General features: G+C 37.8%; 1 protein-coding gene across 1 annotated transcript in view; it reads left to right on the top strand.

The window, feature by feature from the left end:
- LOC134671935 (retinoblastoma-like protein 1) overlaps positions 1–16,492 on the top strand; it is a 29,245-nt gene that overhangs the window by 9,157 nt on the left and 3,596 nt on the right. The window contains exons 11-17 of the mRNA XM_063529806.1: positions 208–337; positions 11,465–11,578; positions 11,660–11,796; positions 12,284–12,463; positions 12,785–12,911; positions 13,238–13,335; positions 16,090–16,251. Coding sequence (XP_063385876.1) covers positions 208–337; positions 11,465–11,578; positions 11,660–11,796; positions 12,284–12,463; positions 12,785–12,911; positions 13,238–13,335; positions 16,090–16,251 — 948 coding nt within the window. The remainder of the gene's footprint in view (positions 1–207; positions 338–11,464; positions 11,579–11,659; positions 11,797–12,283; positions 12,464–12,784; positions 12,912–13,237; positions 13,336–16,089; positions 16,252–16,492) is intronic.

The following is a 16,492-nucleotide window of genomic DNA, read 5'->3' as shown; positions in this document are numbered from 1 at the left end:
ACTTCTCTTTCAGCTAACTTTTATGAAACTAAGTTAACTACAATATGTCAGTGTTTGAGAATAGTTCTTGGATTATTCTCTCTCTAATGGTAATTTAAAAAAAACTTCCTGTACACAGTTGCACATTGCCCCAGGTGTACATTGAGCTGCAAAAGGGCACACCCACCTTATGAATGAGATCTGTATAACAATGTAATACATTCCCAGGTGGAGGAGGAAGTACTAGAGTCGTTGGTGTGGACGTCGGACAGTCCGCTGTGGGAGCGGCTCGAGCAGGGCGCTATACCGGCCTCCACCGACGTTTACATATCCGAGTCTCCGCTGCGAAGAAGCAACGGTGCGTATCATTCCCAGGTGGAGGGGGAAGTACTAGAGTCGTTGGTGTGGACGACATACAGCCCGCTGTGGGAGCGGCTCGAGCAGGGCGCCATACCGGCCTCCATAGTAGAAGAGCCGGCCGCAAATTTTCTAACCGACTTGATACCACGATGAAATGCACAATGGTTTTTCATAAAAGTGATGCTAAGTCCGAATTCGATAGTCTGCCACGGCGGAACTTGCCGAAAGTACGAAAAAGAAGGCCACTTCCGGTGCGAAAAAAGGGGGCTGATTTAACCCATCTGATACCGAAATAATAGTTATGGCAGCAGTTAGAAATTTACATGTAGACACATAAAAGCGAAGTCTGCCAGTAGTTTTTTTGCCGGAAGTGCTTGGCAGACGCTCTCAAAGGTGGCCAACGGGACCCCTAATTTAACCCATCTGATACCACCATGAAACCAATTCCAGTCGGTAGGTATGAACCCTCATGTCAGGAATGTATAAGTCTGCCAAGGCTTTTCCTGCCGAAACACCTTGGCAGACGAGATTATGTAAGCAAGGTCGGCATCGGTTACCCTACACTAACCCATCTGATACCACCATGAAACCAATTCCAGTCGGTAGGTACGAACCCCCATTTTAGGAATATATAAGTCTGCCAAGGTTTTTCCTGCCGAAACACCTTGGCAGACGAGATTATAAACAAGATGACCATCGGTTACCGTACACTAACTCATCTGATACCGCCATGAAACCAATTCCAGTCGGTAGGTATGAACCCTCATTTCAGGAATATATAAGTCTGCCAAGGCTTTTCCTGCCGTAACACCACGGCAGACGAGATTATGTAAGCAAGGTCGTCATCGGTTACCCTACACTAACCCATCTGATACCACCATGAAACCAATTCCAGTCGGTAGGTATGAACCCCCATTTTAGAAATATATAAGTCTGCCAAGGTTTTTCCTGCCGAAACACCTTGGCAGACGAGATTATAAGCAAGATGACCATCGGTTACCGTACACTAACCCATCTGATACCACCATGAAACCAATTCTAGTCGGTAGGTATGAACCCTCATTTCAGGAATTTATAAGTCTGCCAAGGCCTTTCCTGCCGAAACACCTTGACAGACGAGATGATGTAAGCAGCATCCACATACGAGGGATCCGTATTTTGGGATTATACAGATTACGGACATTATTAATAGCTGTAGGCTTATTTATTACTTTATGCTTATACATATTTGTATCTCCTTCGATATCACGGGCCTATAATCCCGGTTTTTTGATAGGCTTGCGTGGGGACACAGATCCAACACGTAGAGGCCTCTTGGAGAGCTTTATGTTATTAATAAAATATATTTATAATTTATTAAACCTCAACTCAATACATTGGGAATTCATTACCTGCTTACGGCAGTAGTAGGGATAAGTGGGTGAGTTCTGGCTCACTGAGCCAGGCCAACAGTCCCTCCCCCTTTTTTCCCTTGTTGAGGCCCTGCAACCTTGCCTTGAACCCAAACTAATGTCATTGTAGCTCGAATCTAACCTAATTTATTTTTATTGCTTTTAGAATATTTTGCAAAGTTAAATGTTGAAATCTCTATTTCGAAAAATGGAATTTTAATGTGACTTTAACACGTTCACTGCGTTACGGGGGCTTTAAGCCCCGTACGATGTCATCATTCAGTGCGAAGTTAAATTTATTTTAGAAGTTAAAGGGGGAGGGGAGGGTGCACACATTTTACCACTTTGGAAGTGTCTCTCGCGCAAACTGTTCAGTTTAGAAATAAATGATATTAGAAACCTCAATATCATAAGCGATAAGACCGCTTGTTGTTACCTCTATTGTCTTTGTTTATGTTATTGTCCATTTATTGTAAACAAAGTGTATGTGAGGCGTGCAATAAAGAGTATTGTATTGTATTGTATCATTTTTGAAGACCTATCCATAGATACCCCACACGTATGGGTTTAATGAAAAAGACATTTTAAGTTTCAGTTCTAAGTATGGGGGACCCCCAAAATTTATTGTTTTTTTATTTTTTTATTTTTGTGTTGAAATCTTAATGCGGTTCACAGAATACATCTACTTACCAAGTTTCAACAGTTCTTATAGTTTCGGAAAAAAGTGGCTGTGACATACGGACGGACAGACAGACAGACATGACGAATCTATAAGGGTTCCGTTTTTTGCCATTTGGCTACGGAACCCTAAAAAGGAGGTATTAATTCGGTTTTTTAATGTTTGATATCTCCGTCATTTCGGGATCGATTTTGAAAATTATTTTTTTAGTTGAGTTGTAACTTGTAAGTATATACATACAGATTGGTTCCGTCTTTGTCAAAACCCAGTTCTGATGGTGAGATTTATGAGGAATCGAGGGCACTCTTCAAATCTTGTAAGGGTGGTTCACGTTTGTATGGGAAAATTCAAACTCTAGCTAGAAGAAGCGGCACCCCCTCATTTTGTTACACTTATTATGTTGACAAAATACGCCAAGTTTGTAATCTTACAATCTTAACTACAAGGACTGCTCAAAACACTTTGAAATTTTTCAAATTGTATGAAAAAAAAATAAGTTACTATTTTTTTGATTTTTATGTAAGTAGTAGTTTTCACATTATTTGAAAGTGTGATTTAAAAGATATTATTTTGAAAGAAAATGTTTTTCTACTTCAAAACTTATACATCACATGTGTAAATAGTGTGAAACCAGATATTTAAATAAAATTCTGAATCATAAATACTCTTTTTGTTGGGTTTCAAACAACATACAAATATTCAACGTGGTTAAGCACCCCCTTGTATAGTTCGTTTTTTTTAGCATTAGAAAGAACTTGCAAGAAGGTAAGCGATCTTAGCATATCTTTTAATTGAAAAACGCTCTTCAAAATTCAAAAACTATTACTTATGAAAGCAGACGAATATAAATGATCGTACTAGATTAATAATTATTACATACACTCGCGTGCAAAAGTATTGCATCACTTTGCATTTTTTCAACTGCACCCAATAATTTTGTAAACCGGTTATTTTCCATTAATTATTTTAATGGGATCATGTCCCTTGAAGTTTTAGCTTTACGAAAAGTTAAAAAACATGGAAAACGGCTCAGTATTTTTCAAATTATCGGCATTTTCCCGATTTGTGAGCGGTTTCGCGTTATCACGCGCACGAGTTGCGCTACCCTTGACCCCTATAAAACGGGGGGTAGGGGAGGGGTTGTTATCAGTCACTTATCAAAAGTTGACCGGTACACATCTCCGCATATTTTCCCGTGAAGAAGACCTGTGAAAAATGGAAACCACTGAAGCTGAAGTCCGCCAAGTCGTCCAGCTCCTGCAAGAGGGGCGTAGCCAACGTTCAGTAGCTGCCACGCTGAATTTAAGTCAATCTACAGTTTGCAGAGTTTACCAGAGGTTCCAACGGACTGGATCCTTTACTTCAAGACCAAGAAGCGGCCGCAAAAAGTGTACATCAGAGAGGGACGACCGCTTCATTGTCACAACATCTCTCCGAGAACGACACCTGACAAGCGTTGCCATCCAGCAGCGTCTGCGTGAGATACGAGGAGTGGCTGCCAGTGAGTGGACAATAAGAAGACTCAAGAAAGCGAACTTGACACCCAGGAGGCCTGCAACAGGGCCCAGATTGCTGGCGCGACACCGTACAGCCCGAAGATAGTTTGCAGAAAATCATATGGACTGGACCATTCAGCAATGGACCCCAGTTCTCTTCTCGGACGAGTGCAGAATATGTTTGAATGGATGTGACCGAAGAGGAAGAGTCTACAGAAGGCCAGAAGAACGGTTCGCCCAATGTTGCTTCTCCGAAAGGGTCGCCTATGGCGGTGGATCCGTGATGTTCTGGGGCGGCGTTTCCTATGACGCGCGAACAGAGCTGGTTTTCGTGCCTGGCGGGGGCCGTGGCGGTGGATTGACCGCTGCAAATGCAGGATAATGCCCGTGTCATACCGCTAGGGCCACCGCAGCCTACCTTCTCGAAGTGGGCATCGACACCATGGACTGGCCAGCGATGAGCCCGGACCTTAACCCCATTGAACACGTGTGGGACTACCTGAAAAGGAGGATTCGGAAGCGGAATCCTGCCCCGGCCAATGTTGAGGAGCTGAAGGGAGCCTTGCTGGAGGAGTGAGACGCTATTCCACAAGATTTCATTAGAAAATGAATTAGGTCTATGAAAAACCGCTTGATTTGTGTGAGGAGGGCTGGGGGTGGCAACACCAGGTATTAATTTAATAATAATAATTTATTTTGTATTAAATAAATGACTTTTATTCTTAACTTTCCTAAAATTATTTCTCGACCATTATGTCGCTACTTTCAGTTTCTGATTTCTTTTAGTCTTCAGATTTGAAATTTCATTAAATTTCCGAATTTTCTAATGCGTTAGATTATAAGCTTTCAGTTGATACCAAAATTTTCAGAATCGGCTCTAGTATTGCAAAGATATTGGGTGCGGACGAAAAAATGCAAAGTGATGCAATACTTTTGCACGCGAGTGTATTTGCCGTAACTTATTTTTAAAATGTGTTTTTCAATTAAAAGACATCAAGATTGTTTACCTAATTTCTAATGCTAAAAAAAACGAAGTATAGTTGAGATAAATTAAGAAACTTGGTGTATTTTATCAACATAATAAGTGTAACAAAATAAGGGGGTGCCCCTTAGGAAAAAAAATGTTTTTTGAACCACCCTAACATATAGTGATACTGGTGTATTTTAAACAAACCAAGCATTTACATTCAGAATTGTGACATTTGATGAAGTGAAACTGCTGATGATCAGAATGGAACTCTTCAACGACGCATAGCTCATGTTTGGGGATTTGTCCTCTTCGTTATGTTTGCTAAGCACGTTAGATTTATAAGTCATATTATCGTGAAGCTCAAGTTCTGATGATGGGATCCATAAGGAATCGAGGGAACTCTACAAATCTTAATGGCATTGTATAGTGACTCTTGTATTTTCATCAGGCAAACAAGGATTTACATTAAGAACAGTGGCATTTGATGAAGTGGTATTGCTGATGGTGATCAGAACGGAACTCCTCGACGACTTGTCTTTTTCTAATTGATTGTTAAGCAAGTTACCCCACTGGCAAAACAAGCAAGATTTTGAATTCGACTTCTACCTGAACCTGGACCCGGACGCGGACCCGAACTCGAGATCGCGAATTCGGACACGGACCCGTTTTGTATTTGGTTGGTGTAAATGGAGTTGGTGAATTTTTTGATTAATTCGGGCGAAAACTGGAAGCTTAGGTATCATAAAATGTTCATGAAGAGAAATTGTAAGAGATGGTATCATTACCAACAACTGTGGAAAATACTGTTTAGTTACTCTTTATTTAAAAATAACAAAATCAAATTGCATGATTTCATTCGTTTTCTCCACTGTACACAGAATAAGTAATGATATTTAGACTAGACAAAAAAAATCAAAATCGCTCTCCTTCTTGATGCGACTGGCAAATCATATTACTTTTTGGCAACCGAGTTTTTTAACCTAATTAGACCCCGCTGAATCCGAATTTGCCGGTTGCTCGATCGAAATCTTGACCGGAAGTGAGATATTTGACATTAACGGTCCGTTTATTTCGTTTTTCGTAAATAACTTTTAAACGGTGGTGCATAGCAAAAAATGTTCTATTACATAAGTAATATGCATAAAATTGCCTACAAGAAAGATTCAGTACAATTTTTCGCTAGGATCAATATTAAAAGAGATTTTAACGCGGGAAATTTAATTATAATCACTTCTAAGGTCCCGTTTTTTAGGTTTTCGTAAATAACTCATAAACGGTGGCCAATATCAAAAAATGTTATTAGACGTTAATAATCTACACAAAATTTTGAACAAAAAAGATTCAGTACACTTTTTGCAGGGATCAATATTTAAAAAGATAATAAAGAGGGAAATTTAATTATACTAAATTCTAAGGTTCCTTGTTTTTATTTTTTCGTTAATAATTTGAAAAGTATGACTCATAGCAAAAAAAAACTTATACATAAATAAATAATAAACGTAAAATTTCCTACAAGAAACATGCAGAACCCTTTTCGCTAGGATCAATATTTAATTAAAAAGACAAAGCAGCGGGTAATAAAGTTAATTATAATCAATTTTAAAGTCCCGTTTTAGTTTTTTGTAAATAACTCGTAAACGGTGTCCCATAGCGAAATAGGTTTTTAAGAATAAATTATCTACATAAAATTTCCTCCAAAAAACATCTACAACACTTTTCTCTAGGATCAATATTTCAAGCGATATTAAAGGAAGAAAGTTAATTACAATCAGTTCACAGGTCACTTTTTTTTTAGTTTTTCGTAAATAACTCGTAAACGGTGGCCCGTTGCAAAACAATATTCTACATAAATATTAAACATAAAATTGTCCACAAAAAAGGTTCTGTACACTTTTTCGCTACGATCAATATTTAAAGAGGTATTAAAGGGGGTAAGTTAATTATAATCAATTTCCAGGTCCCTATTTTTAGGTTTACGTCTATATAGGTAAAGAACTATTTTATTTTATTTTATTTTCAAAATTTAGACCCAGTAGTTTCGGAGATAAAGGGGGGGGGGTATTTTTTTGTATTTTAATGTTTTATTTTGGGGAAGGGGGCTTTATCTCCGAAACTACTGGGTCTAAAATTTTGAAAAGATACACAGAATAGAATCTATAGATGACAGGAAAACCTATTAGAATTATGCAGTCAAGCGCGAGTCGGACATTACTTATAGTTTTTGAACCGATCCCTACAGGTTTTTTAAAGGCAATTCACTCGCGTTTCACATATATAAAATACACTGTTAAAAATTGGGTAATGTACGGAACCCTTGCAACGCGAGTCCGACTCGCGCTTGGCCGGTTTTTATTCATTTTGAGGTACGGAACCCTAAAAAGAGAAAAGTGTTCCATATGTCTTTCGTAGAAAATTTTATATCGACTATTTATTTACAAGAACATTAAGAACTTATTTTGCTATGAGCCTTATTTTACGAGTCATTTGCGAAATCCTAAAAATAGGGACCTGGAAATTGATTATAATTAACTTACCCCCTTTAATATCTCTTTAAATATTGATCGTAGCGAAAAAGTGTACAGAACCTTTTTTGTGGACAATTTTATGTTTAATATTTATGTAGAATATTGTTTTGCAACGGGCCAGCGTTTACGAGTTATTTACGAAAAACTAAAAAAAAGTGACCTGTGAACTGATTGTAATTAACTTTCTTCCTTTAATATCGCTTGAAATATTGATCCTAGAGAAAAGTGTTCTAGATGTTTTTTGGAGGAAATTTTATGTAGATAATTTATTCTTAAAAACCTATTTCGCTATGGGACACCGTTTACGAGTTATTTACAAAAAACTAAAACGGGACTTTAAAATTGATTATAATTAACTTTTCTCAAACATGCAATGAAATATTGATGTTATGTTCCTTATAATAGGCTGCGAAGTATGATGTTTCAGGTGCGGCTAGGACAATAGGTAGTTAATGGAATTTCATACAAATCTTGCAGGCCTAGGCCGGCAAAGTCCTCTTATTTAATTTCCATTTCACAGATATTTGTGACACAGCATCGTGACATTCATCCATAAAAAAAAAACTAAAGGCAGTATTTGCTTTATGGTCCGTAATGACACTCTGCCACTACGCCTATAAAAAAAAACAAAAAACAATGTTTGCTATAATTTGCAGTTTTATTTGTATAAAATCAACATGAACATAATAAATAATATATTATTAACCAAATTCTATAATTTATATTATACATTTAAGTACACAAATAAAAACATTTAAAATATTTCATCTAAACGTTAGCGGTAAAAAGGTCTACTCAAACACGCGTAGTTATTTTTTTTAATTGTTATGGAGGCAAAGTTGAAAAATTTTCACTCTGTATTTCTGTTTTATTTGATTTATGGTGCGTTGTTGATTTTTGTACTTTAATATGAGTTCCGACGAAATAATGAAATTAATATTAATTGTAATCGTAGGAGTTGGAATTGGCAGCGTAAGCTGAATTGATTTTAAATAACTTGCTGCCTCTGCCGCCAAGTCAAAGACGAAGTATGTATATGGTTGCTTATGGCAATTTTATTATTTGAGAAACTAAGAAAAATGGCTTACAGTTTATTAGAAACAGTTTACTGGCATATTTTAAAGAAATGAAAGTAACTACAAAATCAAAATCGTATTTAGATACTCCATGCATAAAGCAACGATGTATGTGCAACATGATATCAACATGAAAGACTATGTAAGCTTATGTGACGAAAACGACAATCAGACGGATACAAGGCGAAAAAATCAAAGAAACATGAAAATATACGGGTAGCAAAAATACACGACTCGTGTAAAACATACGCGTGATATAGATATAGGTACGTGTTAGTTATATTTTGGGTGTGTTTACTTTTAGTTTTTTATATAAATAAAACTTGGGTTTCGTGCATTTTTTATTTTATTTATTTCATTGCATGTTTGAGAAAAGCACTATACATACCTCGGCGGGAAATGGGGTTGCCCGCGCTCAGACCTATCCGGCTTCGCTTCGCTCGGCCGTCTATATGTCTTCGGCCGGCAACCCCTTTCGTCCCGGCCTCTGTAGTAATGTACTATTATTACCCGCTGCTTTGTCTTTTTAAATATTGATCCTAGCGAAAAGTGTTCTGCATGTTTCTTGTAGGAAATTTTACGTTTATTATTTATTTATGTATAAGATTTTTTTTGCTATGAGTCATACTTTTCAAATTATTAACGAAAAAATAAAAACAAGGAACCTTAGAATTTATTATAATTAATTTTCCCTCTTTATTATCTTTTTAAATATTGATCCCTGCAAAAAGTGTACTGAATCTTTTTTGTTCAAAATTTTGTGTAGATTATTAACGTCTTACAGCATTTTTTGATAGTGGCCACCGTTTATGAGTTATTTACGAAAACCTAAAAAACGGGACCTTAGAAGAGATTATAATTAAATTTCCCGCGTTAAAATCTCTTTTAATATTGATCCTAGCGAAAAATTGTACTGAATCTTTCTTGTAGGCAATTTTATGCAGAATACTTATGTAATAGAACATTTTTTGCTATGTGCCACCGTTTAAGAGTTATTTACGAAAAACTAAAAAAAGGGACCTTTAATGTCAAATATCTCACTTCCGGTCAAGATTTCGATCGAGCAACCGGCAAATTCGAATTCAGCGGGGTCTAATTAGGTTAAAAAACCCGGTTGCCAAAAAGTAATATGCTTTGCCAGTCGAAATCGATTTTATGAAAAATATGACCAGTCTAATTACTATATATGTTCAGAATATTATTTGAATAAACTTAGGATAGGATACTTAGGATAGGAAATAAAATGTGTGTTTTTATATCTTTAAACCCAATTACTAAGTAGACTGCACATACATTAAAGTCACATTAAAATTCCATTTTGCGAAATAGAGATTTCAACCTTTAACTTTGCAAAAGTAGATAATTGAAATATTCTAAAAGCAATAAAAATAGATTAGGTTAGATTCGAGCTACAATGACATTAGTTTGGGTTCAAGGCAAGGTTGCAGGGCCTCAACAAGGGAAAAAAGGGGGAGGGACTGTTGGCCTGGCTCAGTGAGCCAGAACTCACCCACTTATCCCTACTACTGCCGTAAGCAGGTAATGAATTCCCAATGTATTAAGTTTAGGTTTAATAAATTATAAATATATTTTATTAGTAACATAATTATATACAAATATGTATAAGCATAAAGTAATAAATAAGCCTACAGCTATTAATAATGTCCGTAATCTGTATAATCCCAAAATACGGATCCCTCGTATGTGGATGCTGCTTACATAATCTTGTCTGTCAAGGTGTTTCGGCAGGAAAAACCTTGGCAGACTTATATATTTCTAAAATGGGGGTTCATACCTACCGACTGGAATTGGTTTCATGGTGGTATCAGATGGGTTAGTGTAGGGTAACCGATGCCGACCTTGCTTACATAATCTCGTCTGCCATGGTGTTACGGCAGGAAAAGCCTTGGCAGACTTATATATTCCTGAAATGAGGGTTCATACCTACCGACTGGAATTGGTTTCATGGCGGTATCAGATGGGTTAGTGTACGGTAACCGATGGTCATCTTGTTTATAATCTCGTCTGCCAAGGTGTTTCGGCAGGAAAAACCTTGGCAGACTTATATATTCCTAAAATGGGGGTTCGTACCTACCGACTGGAATTGGTTTCATGGTGGTATCAGATGGGTTAGTGTAGGGTAACCGATGCCGACCTTGCTTACATAATCTCGTCTGCCAAGGTGTTTCGGCAGGAAAAGCCTTGGCAGACTTATATATTCCTGACATGAGGGTTCATACCTACCGACTGGAATTGGTTTCATGGTGGTATCAGATGGGTTAAATTAGGGGTCCCGTTGGCCACCTTTGAGAGCGTCTGCCAAGCACTTCCGGCAAAAAAACTACTGGCAGACTTCGCTTTTATGTGTCTACATGTAAATTTCTAACTGCTGCCATAACTATTATTTCGGTATCAGATGGGTTAAATCAGCCCCCTTTTTTCGCACCGGAAGTGGCCTTCTTTTTCGTACTTTCGGCAAGTTCCGCCGTGGCAGACTATCGAATTCGGACTTAGCATCACTTTTATGGGAAACCATTGTGCATTTCATCGTGGTATCAAGTCGGTTAGAAAATTTGCGGCCGGCTCTTCTACTACCACCGACGTTTACATATCCGACTCGCCGCTGCGAAGAAGCAATGGTGTGTATTTGTTGTCAATATTTATTTATAAATAAATATTACAGGACAATTTTACACAGATCTACCTAGTCCCACAGTAAGCTCAATAAGGCTTGTGTTGTGTTATGTAGTTAATAATCCAAGTTTTAAAGCTGAAAACTGCCAATGGGCTTTAATATTCCAACTGCTAGATAGATATGGATGGGTTTATAGTTTCCATTCGCATAATGTGCATAGATAAAATATACATAAGCAAATTTTGACGGCTGTTTGCCGTCGGTTTCAAGTTCTTAACACCGGAAACAATAAATTTACGGCGCCATCTATTGACTTAAGCTCTTGTAAGAAACTTAAGTATTTCTGTGTGCAGGTGGTATGCAGTCACCAGTGTCAACAGCGATCGATCGCTTCCTGCTGCCGATGGCCGACCACGCCAAGAAGCAGCTATTCAAAGACAACATCAAACCAGGACAGTCACTGTTAGGTAAACTATACCCCATTACAACGCAATAAGGTCTACTTTACAATTTTAGTGAAAGTATTAATATTATTTGTATAATTTCAGTACCAAACAGTAATGTCGTAGTCAAGCAAGAGCCTCTAACACCGACACAACAGAATTCGAACGCTGCCAGCGGCGAGACGACACCTAATTCCACACCCAAGAAAGCCAACAACTCTCTAGTGCTGTTCTTTAGAAAGGTAAAGTTGAAATTTATGTTTCTCACATATGTTATGTTTTCTGGGATTCCTCAAAATTGCTTAGTATTAAGACTAGGCATTGACAGCTATTCAGACAGGAGGTAGTCAACTAATTAGTCTAGTTCAATTTCAAGTTGGGTTCATGTATTGGGAAATGTAAGTAAAATCTGTAAAATGTGTGTATTGTAGTTACCGCATAGAGAGAGTGGTATTTCATACGACTACCATTGTCGTCACTTATAAATAAAATGTTTTAACTGGCTTGATTGACTTTTAAATCATACTGGGTTCGTCACATGTAAACAACACCAACCCTTTTACCCGGTGAATGCACCTCTATTACTTGGAGACCTAGATAAATAAATAAATAATATATGGCAAAGAAATTAGGAGACCTTATTTCTTTGCCATAAGGTCTAAGTCTTAAGTATTGCATATAATGTAGTGAGGTTGTTCATGAGTCCAGTAACGTTATTTGTCTGTACAGTTCTACAGTCTGGCAGTAGTCCGCATGAACGACCTGTGCACTCGCCTGCGACTGACCGACGAGGAGCTGAAACGCAAGATCTGGACGTGCCTCGAGCACTCCGTCATGCACCAGACGCATCTCATGCGCGACCGCCACCTCGACCAGATACTCATGTGCGCCGTCTATGTCATATGCAAGGTTAGTGTTGCACAGTAGTGCGCAAGGTCTGGACGTACCTCGAGCACTCCGTCATACACGGGACGCATCTCATGCGCGACCGCCACCTCGACCAGATACTCATGTGCACCGTCTATGTCATATGCAAGGTTAGTGTTGCACAGTAGTACTGCGCAAGATCTGGACGTGCCTCGAGCATGCACTGATAAAACATTGTAAAAAAACATTATTCAAACATGTTTTCTTGCCACCCACCTACCGTTTACGCTTTAACTCATTCCTTACGTGTTGATTAGTTGAATGAAATCGTCTATTCTTATCTCATCCTAGATTTTGTTGCAGGTTTCAAACAATGCTAACAATCAAGTGGAGAGAACGTTTGCGGACATCATGCGGTGTTACCGACAGCGCCCCCTGGCGGACAATCATGTTTACAGATCAGTTTTGATCAAGCAAAGCACTGGAGACAGTAAGTGGACTTTTAATTTCTCCAAATAAAGTGTATCTCACTAGAGTTAGTGAAATAAAAAATCCTCATATTTCGCATTTTCTAAGTATTGATATTCTGAATTCGATACATTGAACATTCTGTAACACCAACCATCAAATCATGTTACGTAAAATACAATTTACTGAAACATAATACTTGCGTTGAATTAAAAACACTACATGATTTTTTTTCTGTCAAAGGGTAATATTTTTTTATGCAACACCCTATGTACGTTTTGATCGCATACATTTTCAGTGCTCCTTGAATCAAATATTTCATTTGATAAACTTGTAATTTGTTTTCAGGTTCTCCTGAGAGAGGCGATCTAATCAACTTCTATAACAAAGTGTATGTGCAGTGCATGCAGACGTTTGCACTTCGGTTTACTGGCAAGCATAAAGATGTAAGTACCTACTGTATAATATTTATTAAGTTTAATTGCGTTACCGAATTTATATAAATGTAGTGTCCGGTCCTTGTACAACCGTGCCTAAAACCAGCTCGTGTCGCAAGTTCACCGGATTGCCGCGATCGAACGTAACGTGAGTGCCGTCACGATTAAATCAGAAGCGAATATCAAAAATCGACATTTTGTTATTTGTTTCCTTCGCTCCTGCATATTTGAGTGATACAGAGGCAAATGATACAGATGCAAATGCAAATGGACGAATGAAGTGGTTCGCGAGAGGCCTTCCGGACCCGGCTTTGGGAGGGTTTATAGGTTTAGGGCTGAATTAGACGGCGCGCGAACTCGCATGCGATTTTAGTTACATTGCGGACTGTTGGTTACGTCCAATACAACCGACCGATCAAAAACCGCAATGTAATGATCATACATCGTTAACGCGGGAGCAAATACGATTTGACAATACTGAAAGATTATAAAAAACAGTCAAAAACAGAAATGACATTCGTATAGAGAAACGTTTATACCTACGACCTTAAAATGTATAATTATTTTATTGAATATCAATGCTATCTTACCTCCATACTTGACTTGATTGGTACTTAAAAAGATTACCTATTAGGTACGCAACCTTATCAGTCAATTTAGACATTTGTCAATCTTGACTGATCTTTATTTGTAACAACATAATCAAATAGAAGTTGCCTTTAAAATGCCTCGAAGGAAAATAACATGTGATGAATTTGTGGGGTTGTTTATACAGGATTATCCTGAGCTAGAGGCTCGCGATACAAATCTATTTTGCTCGAAGTGCAATATTTGTTTTTGTAAAACTAAATCTTCCGTGAAACGTCATTTTAACTCTGAAAGACACACTTCTCTCAAAAAAGATTTTAGGTTGGAACTGACAAAATTTCTAGTAAGCTGTAACATACCGTGGTCTCAAATAGAGAACCCTGTATTTAAAAATTTCATTGAAGATTGTGTATCTGGAAAATTTGAAAAAACTGTTCAGGTCCCTTCAGAATGTTTGCTGAGGCAGACTTGCGTGAATGAATTATACGACAAAGAGATGGATATAATTAGAGACGAATTAAAAGACGCGTATATATATGTAAGTGTTGATGAAACCACAGATGCTATAGGTCGTCAAATCGCTAACGTTATAGTAGGTGCTGTGCTTGAAGATGATGTTGGAACTCCACACGTGCTGTCAAGCAAATGTTTAAATGAAACGAACAATATCAGTATAACTAATACTGTAAAAAATGCCCTGGATGATTTGTGGGGCCCTGGTCACAATAAGCATGACAAGGTGTTGTTGTTATTGACTGATGGTGTGGGGTACATGTTGAAAGCTGGCAGAAATTTGAAAACACTTTTTCCGAACATTGTCCATGTTACATGTTTAGCCCATGCTCTTAACAGAGTTGCCGATCAAGTTCGTGTTCTTTTTCCAGAAGTTAACCTATTAATTTCAAATGTAAAGAAAGTATTTCGCAAATCTCCGAAAAGAGTAAAAGCATTAAGAGAAATGTTTAATGGAATTCCTTTGCCTCCAAACCCAACAATTATTCGCTGGGGAACATGGATCGAGGCTACCACTTACTACAACAAGTATTTTGATGAAATAAAAAGCGTTATAGACACATTTCGTAATTCAGACGCACAGTGCATCGTCAAAGCAAAAAAATCTTTACTCAGTGCAAAAGTTCGAAAAGATGTAAATTTCATAGCAAAGTATCTGCAAGTAATACCAGATGCTATAAATAAACTGCAGTGCCAAAATCTATCTCTTAGTGAAAGTTTGACCATAGTACAAAATACATACAAACATATATCCAAATTAATTTTGAATAAAGATGGAAAACAGATTTTAAAAAAGTTCAAAGTGGTTTTGCAGAAAAATGCCGGATATGAAGTTATGAAAAAAATGTGTGAACTGATATCGGAGAAGGAGATAGTACTAGATTCAACGATATATCGTTCTACATTTGATTACTTCCGTCGTTTTAAAAACGCACCCATTACAACAGTAGCAGTCGAAAGATCATTTAGCCAATTAAAATGGATATTTACTGCACGACGCCGCAGATTAAGAGTAGAAAACATAGAGAAAATTTATGTCGTATATTACGAAAATCACTTAAGATCAACAAAAATTAAATAATGTTGTACAAAATAAATCATGAATATTTATTTGATATGTCGATTCCGGGTCATTATTTACTAACAGAGTGTAAAGCAAGATTTATGAACATTATGCAACAAAAACTTCGTGCTATGTATGATGAACTTCTTGGAGGCTTATAATGTGTAGGCAGAAAGGTCTGTTTTTACTAAACGGGCAGTCTGTTTTACCACTTCTTTAATAAATTTATATTTGCTCCCGCGATAACGATGTATGGTAATGATTAGATTAGATTATTTATTTCATGAAATAAATTACAGTACAAAAACTAAAAACTAACATGCAAGAATTCCATAAACCATTATATAATTTAATATTTTATCTCCCAAAAAGGATCGTCAGGGTAGAATTCACAAGAAATATAAATATGAATTATATGTCAATTTTTCGTTATGATGAGTGATTACCATAAAAATATTTAATAACAGAAATATGTCAGTTGTAATAAGGCAGTAAAATTAATATTATGCAAAAGTATGAAACTCGCATGCATTCTCGCATCGTCTAAAATCTAAATGAGTCCTTAAAACAAGCCAGAAATAAACGGTGTACGGTTGCAGGAGTGCAGCCTGTCGCCCCTGCCGGCCGGGCGCGGCGACGCGCTGAGCTCGCCGGGCGGCCAGCGCGTGTCGGAGCGCCACCAGCTGTACGTGAAGCCGCTCACCTCGCCGCCGCCCGGCCTCAACCAGCTCACCTACCGCTTCAGCCGCAGCCCCGCCAAGGTACCTCCCGACTCCAGATATACCTACTGACCACATTCAACACTGGCTTGAGGGCCACAGATCCCCCTCTTTGAGCATGAACGCTCGACGCGAATGCCGACCGCCATACGTTTGTTTTGACCGGTGTATATGACCGCCCTGGTCTGGCTAGAGATGTAAATGCAACCGATGTGTTTTTAAATATTAATAAGTGCTAATATATTACAAGTCATCTATCCCTCCACGGTTATACCTTGTTATT

This window comes from Cydia fagiglandana, chromosome 16 (assembly GCF_963556715.1).
Source record: "Cydia fagiglandana chromosome 16, ilCydFagi1.1, whole genome shotgun sequence".
Taxonomy (NCBI): domain Eukaryota; kingdom Metazoa; phylum Arthropoda; class Insecta; order Lepidoptera; family Tortricidae; genus Cydia; species Cydia fagiglandana.
This window is presented reverse-complemented; position numbering and strand designations above follow the sequence as displayed.